At 44.5% G+C, this 16,316-nt stretch overlaps 1 protein-coding gene across 1 annotated transcript in view; it reads right to left on the bottom strand.

Moving 5' to 3' along the window:
- DHCR24 (24-dehydrocholesterol reductase) overlaps nt 1-16,316 on the bottom strand; it is a 28,712-nt gene that overhangs the window by 6,454 nt on the left and 5,942 nt on the right. The window contains exons 2-5 of the mRNA XM_073357600.1: nt 4,703-4,858; nt 3,210-3,315; nt 2,568-2,686; nt 2,214-2,477 (exon numbers count right to left, since the gene is read on the bottom strand). Coding sequence (XP_073213701.1) covers nt 2,214-2,477; nt 2,568-2,686; nt 3,210-3,315; nt 4,703-4,858 — 645 coding nt within the window. The remainder of the gene's footprint in view (nt 1-2,213; nt 2,478-2,567; nt 2,687-3,209; nt 3,316-4,702; nt 4,859-16,316) is intronic.

Here is a 16,316-nt window from a genome sequence, read left to right as displayed (position 1 = left end):
AAAGTACTTAGAAAGCTACTGAATAAATGTTCTATTTAAGAGCTAGGTATTATTAAGTATTATTTACTCCTGGGGAAATTCTGCGCCAAAAATTTAAAAATTCTGCACACAATATTTTAAAATTCTGCATATTTTATTTGTCAAAGTAACACAATATAATCATGCCAGTTTCAATTATTTTGGAAATTTATTTCAACATACCTCCAGCAAGTATGTTTGTAACAATACAAACAACAAAAAAGATTCCCCCAGGAGTAGAGAAACCCCTGCACTCACATGGATCCTCACTGCAAGATCAAGTTATAAGTTACCAGATGGAGAAGGTGGCAGAGAGCAGGTTAGTCAGTTGAGAGAATGCATTAGCTTAATGGGGTCTGTCCCCAATCTCTTCCCAGGAAGAGGTGAGGATGCTCCCTGTTTCTCTGAGGGCAAACAGACCCCAAGACCCACTTAGCTGCTCTTAGCCTCCCACCCTTCTTCAGCTCCCCATCCCTCAGGATCCAGGGACTGTTCCCCCTCAGCTGCTTCTCCCACACTCACCCTCCTCCCTCAGGAGCATGGTCCTCACCTCTCCTTCCCCTGGCGCTTTACTCCTCTTTCCCACCCCACTGCCCCCTCCCGCACCCCTACCCCACTGGGAGCTCTGTGGTCCCACTGCTTCCCCCCCATTCTCCCCAGCACTGGGGCCCCTCTGCTCCACCCCGCATCATTGGGGCACATATGCTCCCACCTACCCACCCCCTCCACAGGGTACCCTATGCTCCCACCACCACCACTGGGGACCCTGTGCTCCCCCTTCACACCCTGACTGATCCCTTCCTTGCCAGCCCCACCACCAGAGGCCCTAGGACAGTGCAGAAAACTGACTGCGGGAGCCGCAGCTGGAGAACCCCAGCTCCTGGAGGAGAGAACCTGCCCGCACATTGCTGCAGGTAAGAGTTCTGCCTGGAGCTGGGGTGTGTGCCATGAGCAGAACTCTGGTGAGAAACTTGGGGGTGGGAGGGAGATGCCCCCCTGCCTCCCTACATGGTGCTCCTGGCCAAGGCTCCCCACAGTTTCCCCACTGCTGCTTGTGTGAGCCCCATACCTCTGCAGGATGGGGGCACCGATGGGGACATGGGGTGTGCACTGAGGCTGCCTCCCAGAGAGGACTACAGTCAACTGGCTGTATGGAGGTTTGCGGCGGAGGGCCGGAGGGAATCACCCTACAGCCCCCTAGTTTCCCCCGCCCCAGACATGGACTCAGCCGTGAGGCTGCACCCGACCCTGCCACAGCGCAGGGGCTGGGACTGCCACAGAAACACCACAGGGCCCTGTCCCTTTGCGCCAGGCGCACCGCGATAGTGAGCGAGAGGGAGTCTCGTGCGCTTGCCCAGGCCTGCCCCGCCAAGGCAGTGATTTACGTCTCTCTCAGCTGCTTGTGTTGCGCTCGCTCGGGACTGCTGCCCATAAGGGGTGCATGACCCCTCTCGCGGCTTCTCTTTGCTTCCCCATCAGAATCTATTATTCTGCAGAGAAAACAAAAAAAATTTGCAGGGGATATGAGTTGTGCACGTCTGCAGTGGCACAGAATCCCCCAGGAGTAATTATTATAGTGTGCCAATGTGTGTGTCCCATAAGCTTTCCTCATTAAGGATGAATTAAAATAAGGTTTGGCCTGCCCAAAGAAAGTTGAGTATGGGAACTGATGTCAGTACTCTAGGAATGTTACTCTGTTCTCAAGCCAGTAATGAACTAACAGCCTCAGTGTTTCTGTAGAGCGGTCAGCATTTCGGAAGAGCTGCCACAAAAGAGACCCACGGCATGTTAACATTAACCCTGATTTTCTAGTCAGATGTTAGTCTGGGTAATTGCACTGTGACTACATCTCCCTCCAGATGTGTTTCCTATCTTAAAGCATTGTGTTGTTCCTATATACTGTTCAAGTTGGTTCTTTTCTTCTTGGAGTTGCAAGGCAGCATCTATTATGTATGCTAGAGATGGGAAAAGACCTGTCACTTTAGGAAATATATGAGCTTACAGTCTGAATTGATAGTTACCTGCAAAATTCTAATGTTACGTATATTCGACCATTCAAGCAAATTCAATATCCATTAAAAATATACCTCTTGTACTGATCCTATTACTGTTTTCGTTTTACTGTCATACACTGGAATATTTTACATGCAAGAGAACTAAAAATCTTATTTAAGAATAGTATTCCTTTTAGTTACCTGGCTGTCTTCAGCTTCATCAGTCAAGACTCCCGTCATAATGACTGCTTCTTCCAAGGAGTATACCAGTCCTTCCACAAAGTTATTATCTTTCTTTTTAGATTCCTCAGTAAACTTTTCACAGATCTTTTCCAAACCTCTCACAGGCTTGTAATGTAATTTTACATATTTCTTAGCAGGAATTATTTTTATTTCCGCAGCAACAAGGAATCCCAGAGTACCACAAGACCAAGGCACTGCATAAAATAGGTCTGAGTTTTCAGCCTGCAAAAAGTACGTCATACTAAATCATATGTCCATCCACACAACAACTGATAACATTGTAAATCATAGCAAAATAACATTTTATCTTACTGGTGTACATCTCACAAGGCTTCCATCAGCAAGAACAAGTTCGTAGGCCAAACAGGTATGTTGAAATAGTCCATAGATATGGGATGAAGACTCAATGCCAGTTCCCATGATCAGACCACCTTAACAAGAGAATGTAATCAATTGAAACATATTTCCCTTTAAAATGAAAATAGTCTGAGAACAAAGACGAAAAAAATTAAATAGGGCTTCTGGAAAATGAAGTCTTTCATGTTGTTCCTGGTAGCAGTTTTAAAGAGCAGATGCATGTCTAAAATATATCATATGCAGTGTTGTTGTAGCTGTGTTGGTCCCAGGATATTAGACAGACAAGGTGGGTGAGACACAATCTTTTATTGGACCAACTTCTGTTGGTGAGAGAGACAAGCTTATGAGAAGAGTTCCATGTAAGCTCAAAAGCTTGTCTCTCTCACCAACAGAGGCTGGGCCAATAAAAGTTATTACCTCACCCACCTTGTCTCTCTAGATAATGTGTGATAGCAGAATACAAAATTCAGCAAGAATTTAAAAAAATATATATATATTTCTGAGAAAACCGAGACTGAACAACATAGTAAACTGCATAAACAGCTATTTAAAATACAGCAAAAGTCATGCTTTTTAACCATTATAAACAATTCTCACCTACTGTGAGATCATCGAGTTCTGGTACCACTGGAAGAGTCCAGCCCATAGGATTCAGGTGAGCTGTCAACTGCCCCATGGTGACCAACGGTTCCACACGGACAACCTAAGAGAGAAAGCATTCAAGTATTAATGCTGACACCACACAAATGTTAATCACACTTCTTATTATCAATTCTGCTCTTTAATTTAGACACTCAGGAGTGTAACGAAAAATAGTTAAGAGACTGTTCCCCCCTCCCACCTACCACATCTTGAAAAGAAACGTGTGGTTCAATCTCCAAAACATAAGTCAAACTGATTTTTCAGAGCTCAGCTTGTTAAACAGATGTTACATGTTTAAAAAAAAAAAGCACTACGCAATCCTTTCAAAATCTGATATTCATAATGCGTTTACTATTTGTAAAACTACTTTAAGGCTTAAATTTCATGGAAAAGTGTGCGCACACTTGGCAGGATCATGTTAGTTGCACAAATCCTGCAATATGCATGAAGCTGGGGTTATGCAAAGGTGAACCTATGGTTGTACAACTTCAGTTTGTAACTACCCACAGGATTTGCACAAATCAAGTACGTGCGTTATTTAAATGGAACCATTTTGATGTGTTGACTTGACACTGGTGCCTTGAATCAAGGATTTACCATAACACTTCAGAACAGGCAGAAGTGTCACCATTAGTGAGGAGAGGAAAGTATTCCAAAAAGTTTCAGAATCTCTAACATCAGAAATCAGATGCAAAGGTGTCACAAAGGTGTACAACACCAACTGATGTGAATGGGCATTGAGTTTTCTGACACAACTAGACCTTGTTTATTAAAGGATAATAGTTTAATTTAAGATATTTTAAAGATCTTCCTCATAATATATACCACACTTAACAAAAAGCCCAAATAGAGCATTAAATATATATTAGTTAATTTTACCATTATATTTGGAGTTTCCCCAAACCCTGTCTTCAGTACCTGGTGGAAAGTTCAGGAAGGATTGCTCTCTGATGATGTGAGGAGGACATGACACAGAATACCGAATAGTCACAATCAGTGCTCCAGATCCTATGTTATGAGATTACATTCATCCGGTACAGATTCCTCCCTCTGCCTTTGTCTATACTAGAAAATTTTATTAGTTTAACTTGAAATCAATTTTAGTTAATCTAGCTAAACTCATGAAAATACTCCCTTCTAGTATCCAAATATTTCCTGACCACTCAGAATATGGGTCTGTTAAGATTGTCTGTTTCCCACGCAGAGGCACAATGCAGATGTGTTTGGATTTCCAACACTGTAAGGGAATATTTAAATCCAAAAGGACAAAAAAAGCAACAACCCTTTTCACATTAAAAAAGGCTGACATGAGAACATTCACTCTTGGATTTGTATAATTTTTTAAAAAGTGGGTTTCAATTACCTTCAGGGAATTTAGTGTCCTTTTAAGCAATAATCATAATAAGTGTTGTAAACTTTAGTACTAAATGTAAAAATTTTAGTATTACCTGTCTTTCAATGTCTACCTCTAGAATGTCCATTAAGTTGATCACTATATTCTTATGAGTCTTCTTGTACTTTCCAACACGAAGTGATACTGTTAGCCAGCCAGGTCGGCCAGTACACATGTATGTTTTCCCGCCTTCATTTTTCCATTCCTGCACCTGTAAAAGGTTATTGTCATAGTTCAGGGCAATTCCTCCTTGTGGTCCAGCAAGGGCAAACACTCTTAAGCTTCCAGCCCCCCAGCTGTTGACTCCACTGAGCAGAGACATGTATCTCTCTCCCTCCTAACCAGGATGTTTCGAGGCTGCGCATCTCCCAGCCTACACTGTGAATTTCCCAGCAAAGTTAGACTGCCTCTGCAGGCTTGCTTTACTTTCCTCCTCAGAGATGGTAAATAGTGTAATTGCCACAATTAAGTTATCACATAGCTCTTTCTAAGCAAGCACATTTATTATTAAGGAAAAGCATTAACAACAGAAGAACCTACCATCATGGTAATAAGCTTACCAGAGATCACCCTGACTTCAACAAGGGCTCCAGCCAGCCAACAGTTGTTAGCTCACAGCAAGCCCACTCACGTATCTGAACGTCCCTTCTTTATATATATATTTTTTTAAATCTGTCCTCATGCAACAGGTGATCAACAGATAAAAAGGTTCTCTCTCCCCTTTGCCCCGACATCAAGGCAAAGCTTCAAAAGGCTGAGTTCTTCTATAACCAGAGTAATTGTATCTGCATATCCTTTCTCCTAGAGATTTCCTGGGAAACCTACTTAACTTTAAAAGTTCATTATTGTCTTGGTCCCTTATTTCGAACAGTCCTTTAAACCTCATAAATAGGGCTCCATGTCTGTCACAGAGGTTGTGAAAGTCACAGATTGCGTAATTTTCCGCGACCTCCGTGACTTCTGCAGCAGCCGATGCAGCTGACCCCAGGGCTGCCCAAGCAGCTGGCTTCGGGGACCACCTGAGCAACGGTCCCAGGGGATGGCCGGAGCAGCCACTGCTCAGTGGCCCCAGCAGCTCCTGCCGCTGGGCCCACTCCGGAGCAGTGGCCCCCACGGGACCCGCTCCCTAGCAGCACTCCCCCACAAGATTTAGTCAAGAGTATTTTTAGTAAAAGCCATGGACAGGTCATGGGCCGTGAATTTTTGTTTATTGCCTGTGACCTGTCCATGACTTTTACTAAAAATACCCATGACTAAATCGTAGCCTTACTCGTAACACTTCCCAGGGTTTCAGATATTACATACAATACCACAATAATATATAAACATTTGCATTTTTAATAACATGAACTCCTAAGATACTTAAAGCTACTTCAATAAGGTATGTTGGGGATATTGCAGGAAACTGCCATCTCTGTCACAATTATGATTAAACTGACGCTGTGAAGTACAAAAATCTATAACAAAACTGTAAGTAAAAACCTCCCCCTCACCCCAATTTGATAGTGTTTAACTATATTATTCTACATATAATAGAATCATAAAAGTGTAGAACTGGAAGGGACATCAAGAGGTCATCTAGTCCAGTCCCCTGAACTCAAAGCAGGGCTACGTAATAACTAGACTATTCCAGACAGGTGTTAGTCTAAACTGTTCATGAAAACCTCCAATGACGGAGATTCCACAACGTCCCTAGGCAATTTATTCCAGTGCTTAACTACTCTGACAGTTGAGAAGTTTTTCCTAATGTCCAACCTAAACCTCCTTTGCTGCAATTTAAGCTCATTGCTTCTTGTCCTATCCTTAGCCCTGGTCTACACTAGGACTTTAGGTCGAATTTAGCAGCGTTAAATCGATTTAAACCTGCACCCGTCCACACAGTGAAGCCCTTTATTTCGACTTAAAGGGCTCTTAAAATCGATTTCCTTACTCCACCCCTGACAAGTGGATTAGCGCTTAAATCGACGTTCCCAGCTCGAATTTGGGGTACTGTGGACACAATTCAATGGTATTGGCCTCCGGGAGCTATCCCAGAGTGCTCCATTCTGACCGCTCTGGACAGCACTCTCAACTCAGATGCACTGGCCAGGTAGACAGGAAAAGAACCGCGAACTTTTGAATCTCATTTCCTGTTTGGCCAGTGTGGCAAGCTGCAGGTGACCATGCAGAGCTCATCAGCACAGGTGACCATGATGGAGTCCCAGAATCGCAAAAGAGCTCCAGCATGGACCGAATGGGAGGTACGGGATCTGATCGCTGTTTGGGGAGAGGAATCCGTGCTATCAGAACTCCGTTCCAGTTTTCGAAATGCCAAAACCTTTGTGAAAATCTCCCAGGGCATGAAGGACAGAGGCCATAACAGGGACCCGAAGCAGTGCCGCGTGAAACTGAAGGAGCTGAGGCAAGCCTACCAGAAAACCAGAGAGGCGAACAGCCGCTCTGGGTCAGAGCCCCAAACATGCCGCTTCTATGATGAGCTGCATGCCATTTTAGGGGGTTCAGCCACCACTACCCCAGCCGTGTTGTTTGACTCCTTCAATGGAGATGGAGGCAATACGGAAGCAGGTTTTGGGGACGAAGAAGATGATGATGAGGAGGAGGTTGTAAATAGCTCACAGCAAGTAAGCGGAGAAACCGGTTTTCCCGACAGCCAGGAACTGTTTCTCACCCTAGACCTGGAGCCAGTACCCCCCGAACCCACCCAAGGCTGCCTCCTGGACCCAGCAGGCGGAGAAGGGACCTCTGGTGAGTGTACCTTTTAAAATGCTATACATGGTTTAAAAGCAAGCATGTGAAAGGATTACTTTGCCCTGGCATTTGCGGTTCTCCTAGATGTAGTCCTAAAGCCTTTGCAAAAGGTTTCTGGGGAGGGCAGCCTTATTTCGTCCTTCATGGTAGGACACTTTTATCACTCCAGGCCAGTAACACATACTCGGGAATCACTGTAGAACAAAGCATTGCAGTGTATGTTTGCTGGCATTCAACCAAAATCCGTTCTTTCTCTCTCTGTGTTATCCTCAGGAGAGTGAGATATAATTCATGGTCACCTGGTTGAAATAGGGTGCTTTTCTTCAGGGACACTCAGTATAGCCCATTCCTGCTGGGCTGTTTGCCTGTGGCTGAACAGAAATGTTCCCCGCTGTTAGCCACGGGGAGGGGGGAGGGTTGAGGGGGTAGTCACGCGGTGGGAGGAGGCAAAATGCGACCTTGTAACGAAAGCACATGTGCTATGTATGTAATGTTAACAGCAAGGTTTACCCTGAAAGACTGTAGCCACTGTTTTATAAAATGTGTCTTTTTAAATACCGCTGTCCCTTTTTTTTTCTCCACCAGCTGGATGTGTTTCAATGATCACAGGATCTTCTCCTTCCCAGAGGCTAGTGAAGCTTAGAAAGAAAAAAAAACGCACTCGAGATGAAATGTTCTCCGAGCTAATGCTGTCCTCCCACACTGACAGAGCACAGACGAATGCGTGGAGGCAAATAATGTCAGAGTGCAGGAAAGCACAAAATGACCGGGAGGAGAGGTGGCGGGCTGAAGAGAGTAAGTGGCGGGCTGAAGACAGGGCTGAAGCTCAAATGTGGCGGCAGCGTGATGAGAGGAGGCAGGATTCAATGCTGAGGCTGCTGCAGGACCAAACCAGAATGCTCCAGTGTATGGTTGAGCTGCAGCAAAGGCAGCTGGAGCACAGACTGCCACTGCTGCCCCTCTGTAACCAACCGCCCTCCTCCCCAAGTTCCATAGCCTCCACACCCAGACGCCCAAGAACGCGGTGGGGGGGCCTCCGGCCAACCAGCGACTCCACAACAGAGGATTGCCCAAAAAAAAGAAGGCTGTCATTCAATAAATTTTAAAGTTGTAAACTTTTAAAGTGCTGTGCTTAAAGTGCTGTGTGGCATTTTCCTTCCCTCCTCCACCACCCCTCCTGGGATACCTTGGTAGTCATCCCCCTATTTGTGTGATGAATGAATAACGAATGCATGACTGTGAAGCAGCAATGACTTTATTGCCTCTGCAAGCGGTGATTAAAGGGAGGAGGGGAGGGTGGTTAGCTTACAGGGAAGTAGAGTGAACCAAGGGGCGGGGGGTTTCATCAAGGAGAAACAAACAGAACTTTCACACTGTAGCCTGGCCAGTCATGAAACTGGTTTTCAAAGCTTCTCTGATGCGTACCGCGCCCTCCTGAGCTCTTCTAACCGCCCTGGTGTCTGGCTGCACGTAACCAGCAGCCAGGCGATTTGCCTCAATCTCCCACCCCGCCATAAACGTCTCCCCCTTACTCTCACAGATATTGTGGAGCACACAGCAAGCAGTAATAACAGTGGGAATATTGGTTTCGCTGAGGTCTAAGCGAGTCAGTAAACTGCGCCAGCGCGCCTTTAAACGTCCAAATGCACATTCTACCACCATTCTGCACTTGCTCAGCCTGTAGTTGAACAGCTCCTGACTACTGTCCAGGCTGCCTGTGTACGGCTTCATGAGCCATGGCATTAAGGGGTAGGCTGGGTCCCCAAGGATACATATAGGCATTTCAACATCCCCAACAGTTATTTTCTGGTCTGGGAAGAAAGTCCCTTCCTGCAGCTTTTGAAACAGACCAGAGTTCCTGAAGATGCGAGCGTCATGCACCTTTCCCGGCCATCCCACGTTGATGTTGGTGAAACGTCCCTTGTGATCCACCAGAGCTTGCAGCACTATCGAAAAGTACCCCTTGCGGTTTATGTACTCGCCGGCTTGGTGCTCTGGTGCCAAGATAGGGATATGGGTTCCGTCTATAGCCCCACCACAGTTAGGGAATCCCATTGCAGCAAAGCCACCCACTATGACCTGCACATTTCCCAGGGTCACTACCCTTGATATCAGCAGATCTTTGATTGCGTGAGCTACTTGCATCACAGCAGCCCCCACAGTAGATTTGCCCACTCCAAATTGATTCCCAACTGACCGGTAGCTGTCTGGCGTTGCAAGCTTCCACAGGGCTATCGCCACTCGCTTCTCAACTGTGAGGGCTGCTCTCATCCTGGTATTCATGCGCTTCAGGGCAGGGGAAAGCAAGTCACAAAGTTCCATGAAAGTGCCCTTACGCATGCGAAAGTTTCGCAGCCACTGGGAATCGTCCCAGACCTGCAACACTATGCGGTCCCACCAGTCTGTGCTTGTTTCCCGAGCCCAGAATCGGCGTTCCACAGCATGAACCTGCCCCATTAGCACCATGATGCATGCATTGGCAGGGCCCATGCTTTCAGAGAAATCTGTGTCCATGTCCTGATCACTCACGGGACCGCGCTGACGTCGCCTCCTCGCCCGGTATCGCGTTGCCATGTTCTGGTGCTGCATATACTGCTGGATAATGCGTGTGGTGGTTGATGTGCTCCTAATTGCCAAAATGAGCTCAGCGGCCTCTATGCTTGCCTTGGTATGGCGTCCGCACAGAAAGAAGGCGCGGAATGATTGTCTGCCGTTGCTCTGACGGAGGGAGGGGCGACTGACGACACGGCTTACAGGGTTGGCTTCAGGGAGCTAAAATCAACAAAGGGTGTGCCTGTACATCAAGGAGTATTTCAGGCAGGACTGCACGGAGGGTTCCAATAAGAAATGGTGCACCAAAGTTATCGTTGTTATTGGAACAAGGAGGTTAGCCTGGCCTCTGATTGATACATGGCTAGATTAACCTCGCTGCGCCTTCTCTGTGACTGACTGCAGTGTGATCTAGACAGGGGAGGAGGAAAATGAGTCCAAAACAAATCTGGTCTATTTCTTGTTCTGACCCACTCCATCGATCCTTTACATCTTTGGCTGGCAGCAGACAAAAAAGGCGCGAAATGATTGTCTGCCCTTGCTTTCACGGGGGGAGGGAGGGTGGGAACGGGGTCCTGACGATATGTACCCAGAACCACCCGCGACAATGTTTTAGCCCCATCAGGCATTGGGATATCAACCCAGAATTCCAATGGGCAGCGGAGACTGCGGGAACTGTGGGATAGCTACCCACAGTGCAACGCTCCAGAAGTCGACGCTTGCCTCGGTACTGTGGAAGCGCTCCGCCGAGTTAATGCACTTAATGCACTTAGAGCATTTTCTGTGGGGACACACACACTCGAATATATAAAACCGATTTCAAAAAAACCGACTTCTATAAATTCGACCTAATTTCGTAGTGTAGACATACCCTTAGAGGTTAATGAGAACAACCTTACTCCCTCCTCCTTGTAACAACTTTTTATGTCCTTGAAAACTTATCACGTCTGCCCTCAGTCTTCTCTTCTCCAGACTAAACAAACCAACGTTTTCAATCTTTCCTCATAGGTCATGTTGTCTAGACCTTTAATCTTTTTTGTTGCTCTCCTCTGTACTTTGTCCAGTTTGTTCACATCTTTCCTGAAATGTGGCACCCAGAACTGGACAGAATACTTCAGTTGAGGCTTTATCAGTGCAGATTAGAATCAGGGCTGTCCTTAGGCATACACAGAATACGCAGCTGCGTAGGGCACCTGAAAATTTGGGGCACCACTGGGTATTAGTGATCACCCTCCCAGCTCTTCCTATCCCTGTTCTGACCCTTCCTGCAGGCTCCCACAGCTAGCTGCTGCAGTCTGGTGACTCTTACTCTGGAGGGGATCTAGTACCTTAAAAGTGAAAAAGTCTTCCAGCCTGCCAGACCTATTAGCACAACATTGAAACTGTTAAAGAGCCATTCAAGTGGTAATGAAGCCATTTAACAGGCATTTGCCAACCCTCAGGTGTGTATATATATATATATATATATATATATATATATATATATAGGGTCAGTTTCTGAATTTACTGACAAAAACAGTTATGCATTACTGTAATATTTACTCAGAATATATTAGTCTACAGGACCTTCATTTAAAATTTGCTTTAAAAATATTTCATTAGTGAGTTGGTGAAGATTATAAAATCACATCTCTAAAATATCCTCGCATAGATTTTTAGATGTACAATCATCTTTAGCCTTAAATGCTTGGATCTTCAGACATAGAGTTTTTTAAATAAATCCTTCAAAAGACCACCCTTACCTAAAATACACATTTTAATTTTAATTACTATAGTAAAAAAAACTTGCTTCCGAAGTCTTTCTGTTCTTTCTGTCCATCCCTTTCTTCCTTCACCCCCTCCCCATCCCCACACCCCCGTTGAAGAGAGCCCTAAAGGAACAACACCCCTTTCCTTCCAGATAGCCTGACAAAGAGTTTCCCTTTCTTTACTTCTGTCTGATGAACTAGTTTTAAGAGAACCCTCCAGCAAAATCAGTACCTAGTAAGATATAAAATCCTTTGTTGTGCCTAAAATATTTGGAAACGTATTTTTTAAAGTTGGTGAAATTTCATAAACATGTCTATTTTTATGGAGATCACATAAAGTAAATTAGTGTTCCCTTTTTCTAAAAGCAATGAACATTGTTATAAACACACTAAACCTCTGTGACTGATTAATTTAAAATAATGCCTTTGTTTCAGTGAGTTAAATATGTAGTAATCTGGAATGATTACTTTATGAAGGTTTAAGAGTACATTTAAAATATAAAATCAGCTGAGAAATACTGATTAAGAAAATGTAAAACAGAGAAGAGCTGCATCATGTATTCCATAATATGTAATGTTGTATTCAGCACGACAGCTGACTCGCCCTTACTGCAAAGTTTTTGCAAATAAATCTCTGACAAACTTCAGGGCATATCAAAAAACCTGTGACTGACATTTTTTATTCCCAAATTTAGTGCTTTTAATTTATGTCCAATCTTCATCATCTGGCATGCAGTGGAAAACATGCTCCGTTTTCTTTAGAAAGAAATTGCAGAAGAGGCTTTTTTTCAAATGTCATTTGCTTCATTTGGGTTCATGGATTTGGCTGGAAGGGGGTGAGCAGGGTGGGGGAGGGAAGAGAGGAGGGAGACAGTGGGGAGAGGGCGGGGCCTGGGCAGAGTGGGGCAGGGCCTGGGGCAAAGCAAGAGTGGAGTATGGGTGGGGCCACAGGCAGAAGAGATGAGCTAGGGAGCTAGCCTCCCCAGGCGGCAGCTTGACCCACTGCCCATGACAGCAGGTAGCAGGGTGGCTCCTGCACACCCAGCATGTGCTGCAGTGTCCTTAGGCAGGGGCCGTATTCACAGAGTTGTATGGGCTGGCGCCACGCATTTTGCGTGAGGGAGAGGGTACTGGGGTCTCTGCGGGGAACTGTGACTCTCCGCTGCCATGAGGTGGGCCGAGCGTCTCGGTATCCTTTGCTGCCTCATCCCTCTCCCCCCGCACCCAGACCTGGGCTGCAAGCCTGGGCTGCCGTCGGGCATAGGGGCACCAGTTTAATAATACTGCGTTAGGCCCCATAAATCCCAAGGACGGCCCTGAGTAGAATGGACGAATTACTTCTTGTGTCTTGCTTAAAATACTCCTGCTAATACATCCCAGAATGTTGTTCATTTTTTTTGCAAGTGTTACACTCTTGACTCATATTTAGCTTATCAGTCCACTATAACCCCCAGATCTCTTTCTGCAGTACTCCTTCCTAGGCAAAAAGAAAAGGAGTACTTGTGGCACCTTAGAGACTAACCAATTTATTTGAGCACGAGCTTTCGTGAGCTACAGCTCACTTCATCAGATGCATACCGTGGAAACTGCAGCAGACTTTATATACACACAGAGATCATGAAACAATACCTCCTCCCACCCCACTGTCCTGCTGGTAATAGCTTATCTAAAGTGATCATCAGGTTGGGCCATTTCCAGCACAAATCCAGGTTTTCTCACCCTCGACCCCCCACACAAATTCATTCTCCTGCTGGTGATAGCCCATCCAAAGTGACAAGTCTATCACCAGCTGGCTATCACCAGCAGGAGAGTGAATTTGTGTGTGTGTGGGGGGGGGGGGGGTGTGGAGGGTGAGAAAACCTGGATTTGTGCTGGAAATGGCCCAACCTGATGATCACTTTAGATAAGCTATTACCAGCAGGACAGTGGGGTGGGAGGAGGTATTGTTTCATATTCTCTGTGTGTATATAAAGTCTGCTGCAGTTTCCACGGTATGCATCCGATAAAGTGAGCTGTAGCTCACGAAAGCTCATGCTCAAATAAATTGGTTAGTCTCTAAGGTGCCACAAGTACTCCTTTTCTTTTTGCGAATACAGACTAACACGGCTGCTACTCTGAAACCTTCCTAGGCAGTCATTTCCCATTTTGAATGTGTGAAATCAATTGTTCCTTCCTAAGTAGAGTACTTTGCATTTGTTCTTATTGAATTTCATCCTGTTTACTTCAAACCACTTCTCCAGTTTCTCCAGATCATTTTGAATTTTAATCCTATCCTCCAAAGCACTTGCAACCCCTCCCATCTTGGTATCATCTGCAAACTTTATAATGTACTTTCTATGCCATTATCTAAATAATGGATGAAGATATTGAACAGGGACCCCACTCAATATGCTCTTCCAGCCTGATTGTGAACCCCTGATAACTACTCCTTGGGCATTGTTTTCTAACCAGTTATGCCACCCACTTATAGTAGTTCCATACAGGCTGTGTTTGTTTATGTCTTTCTGTCACTAGTGTGGTTTGAATATTCCTATTTAAAATTTTAATAGCATTTAGCAGACATGTTCCAAACTGATATATACTAGCTTGTGAACTTTTTAGTAGAATACCTCTGGTGGTTCTAGTTATCTGAATGTAGCAGCAGTAATAAATCCATATGCCTGAGCGTTAGTCATGAGAGTCAGAAAATGACTAGCAAATAATATTTTAAAATCCACAGGCTAGATGGCAGGGGGGCAAACCATCACTGGCATAAGTAGGCACCACTCCATGAAAATCAGTGAGACTGCATCTGATAATGCACAAAAAATCTGGCTTATAGTCTGAAAGAGAACTGACATGGGGAGGGTGTAGAGGGGGAATCTACATACCACATGCATGTATCTAAGTGTACATTTACAGATCTAGTATGATTCGTATTTAGAGAAAAAGAATCACAGGCAATATATTATATAATATAGCCCACTCCTGAGGACTAAAGAGCTTGAAGGATACACCAAACAGACTAATATCCGGTGTACCTATCATATTTGAGATGAGTGTAACAAACAGGAAAAATGGAGCAGTCAAGAATGACAGAACTGCCATAAATATTATGCAACAGAAATAAAATTCCAAACTCCCTTCTAGAAATCATGGCAGAAGTCACAGCAGAAGAAAAACAAACCCTACTGTGATGTGGCTGACCAGGTGCCCGCTCATGCCAAGGGACCTAGGCCTCAACTGACACTGACAAATGCATAGCTGGAAACAAGTCTGGTTCAGTTGTATGTTAGTATTGTTAAAATAGGTATTAGGTTTATGAAAATATGCTAAGTGTTTACACTCTATGAAATGCTTTTAAGTGGCTGCATGCAGTAATCTCTCTGATATCTGTATCACATGCCATAATATAATAGTTAAGTGTTTGCTCTGTATCAGTAAAAGTTTACACTCTGAAACTGTAAACTGCCACAGTCAGGAGAGAAGCATTACCAAGTGTGAAATACTAGTTTACCACAGGAGTTATCATCTCCTGCCCAACAAAAGAAGGCCCACAGATGCCAGACAAACCATTGTAGAACATCAGAGGACAAAAGACTTTGTTAATTGCTCTCCCCAACACCAATGAAAAGGAGACATGCATGGGGGCTTGTCCCACCAGTGTGGACTCTAGGAGAAGGGAATAAAAATCTCTGATATGAAGGAAGTGCATCTCTATGCTGCTTGGACTTGGGGCAGGCAAGATTTTCAAGCATAAGCAAGGGATCCCCAGGTACTTAGCCTGGTTTAGCCCTAGATGACACATGGAGCTTGCATATTACAGCAGCTTCTATTTCCTTTTGGAACCTAAGACCAATGTTCCCTCTAATTTTTGACAGGCCGTGTGTGCAAAAAATTTCTTCTGTGCAAATTGTTGCTCTTCTGTGCAAATCTTGGTGTGTGTGATTTTTCACCGTGTGCGTGAGGTTTAGGATACATGTGCGTGCGCACACACGCACAGCTTAGAGGGGACAGTGCCTAAGATGAACTCATTTGTGCATGTATGTTTACTTGCATTAACCTTCTAAATAATCCTTATTTCTTTTACTTAGTTAATAAATCTTCAGTTAATTTATTCTAGGATTCGCTATAAGTGTTGTCTTTGGTGTAAGATCTAAAGTGCAATTAACTGGGGTAAGTGACTGGTCCTTTGGGATTGGGAGTAACCTGAATATTATTGTGATTTTTGGTGCTAAGAGACCATCTATCACAAAGGCAAGTTTGCCTAGGTGGCAAGATAGACTGGAGTATCCAAGGACACTGTGACTTCATGGTTAGGCTGTTATAGTGCCTGAGGAGTTTACACTTGATACTTGGTTGGTGAAATCTAAGTATAGAACTCACAACCAGTTTGTGCCCTGGTTTGTAATGGTCTGCCCTGAGGTTAGCTCTCACCCTACTTAGCCACTCCAGACATCTTGACTTACTTCCATTCTCAATTATCTATTTGAACTAATAATGAAATGTAGGATGTTCAGATATGAAGAAAAACAATATTAATACACAATATTAAATAAACCATCCAGCAAGGGATAATATGCATAGTGATTTTTATAAGAACTGTATTAATGAGACAACCAGATTTTGAATGTTCAGTTATTC

The sequence above is a fragment of the Lepidochelys kempii genome, chromosome 8 (assembly GCF_965140265.1).
Source record: "Lepidochelys kempii isolate rLepKem1 chromosome 8, rLepKem1.hap2, whole genome shotgun sequence".
Lineage (NCBI taxonomy): Eukaryota > Metazoa > Chordata > Testudines > Cheloniidae > Lepidochelys > Lepidochelys kempii.
Note: the sequence above shows the minus strand (reverse complement) of the source record. Positions and strands in the feature narration are given on the sequence as shown.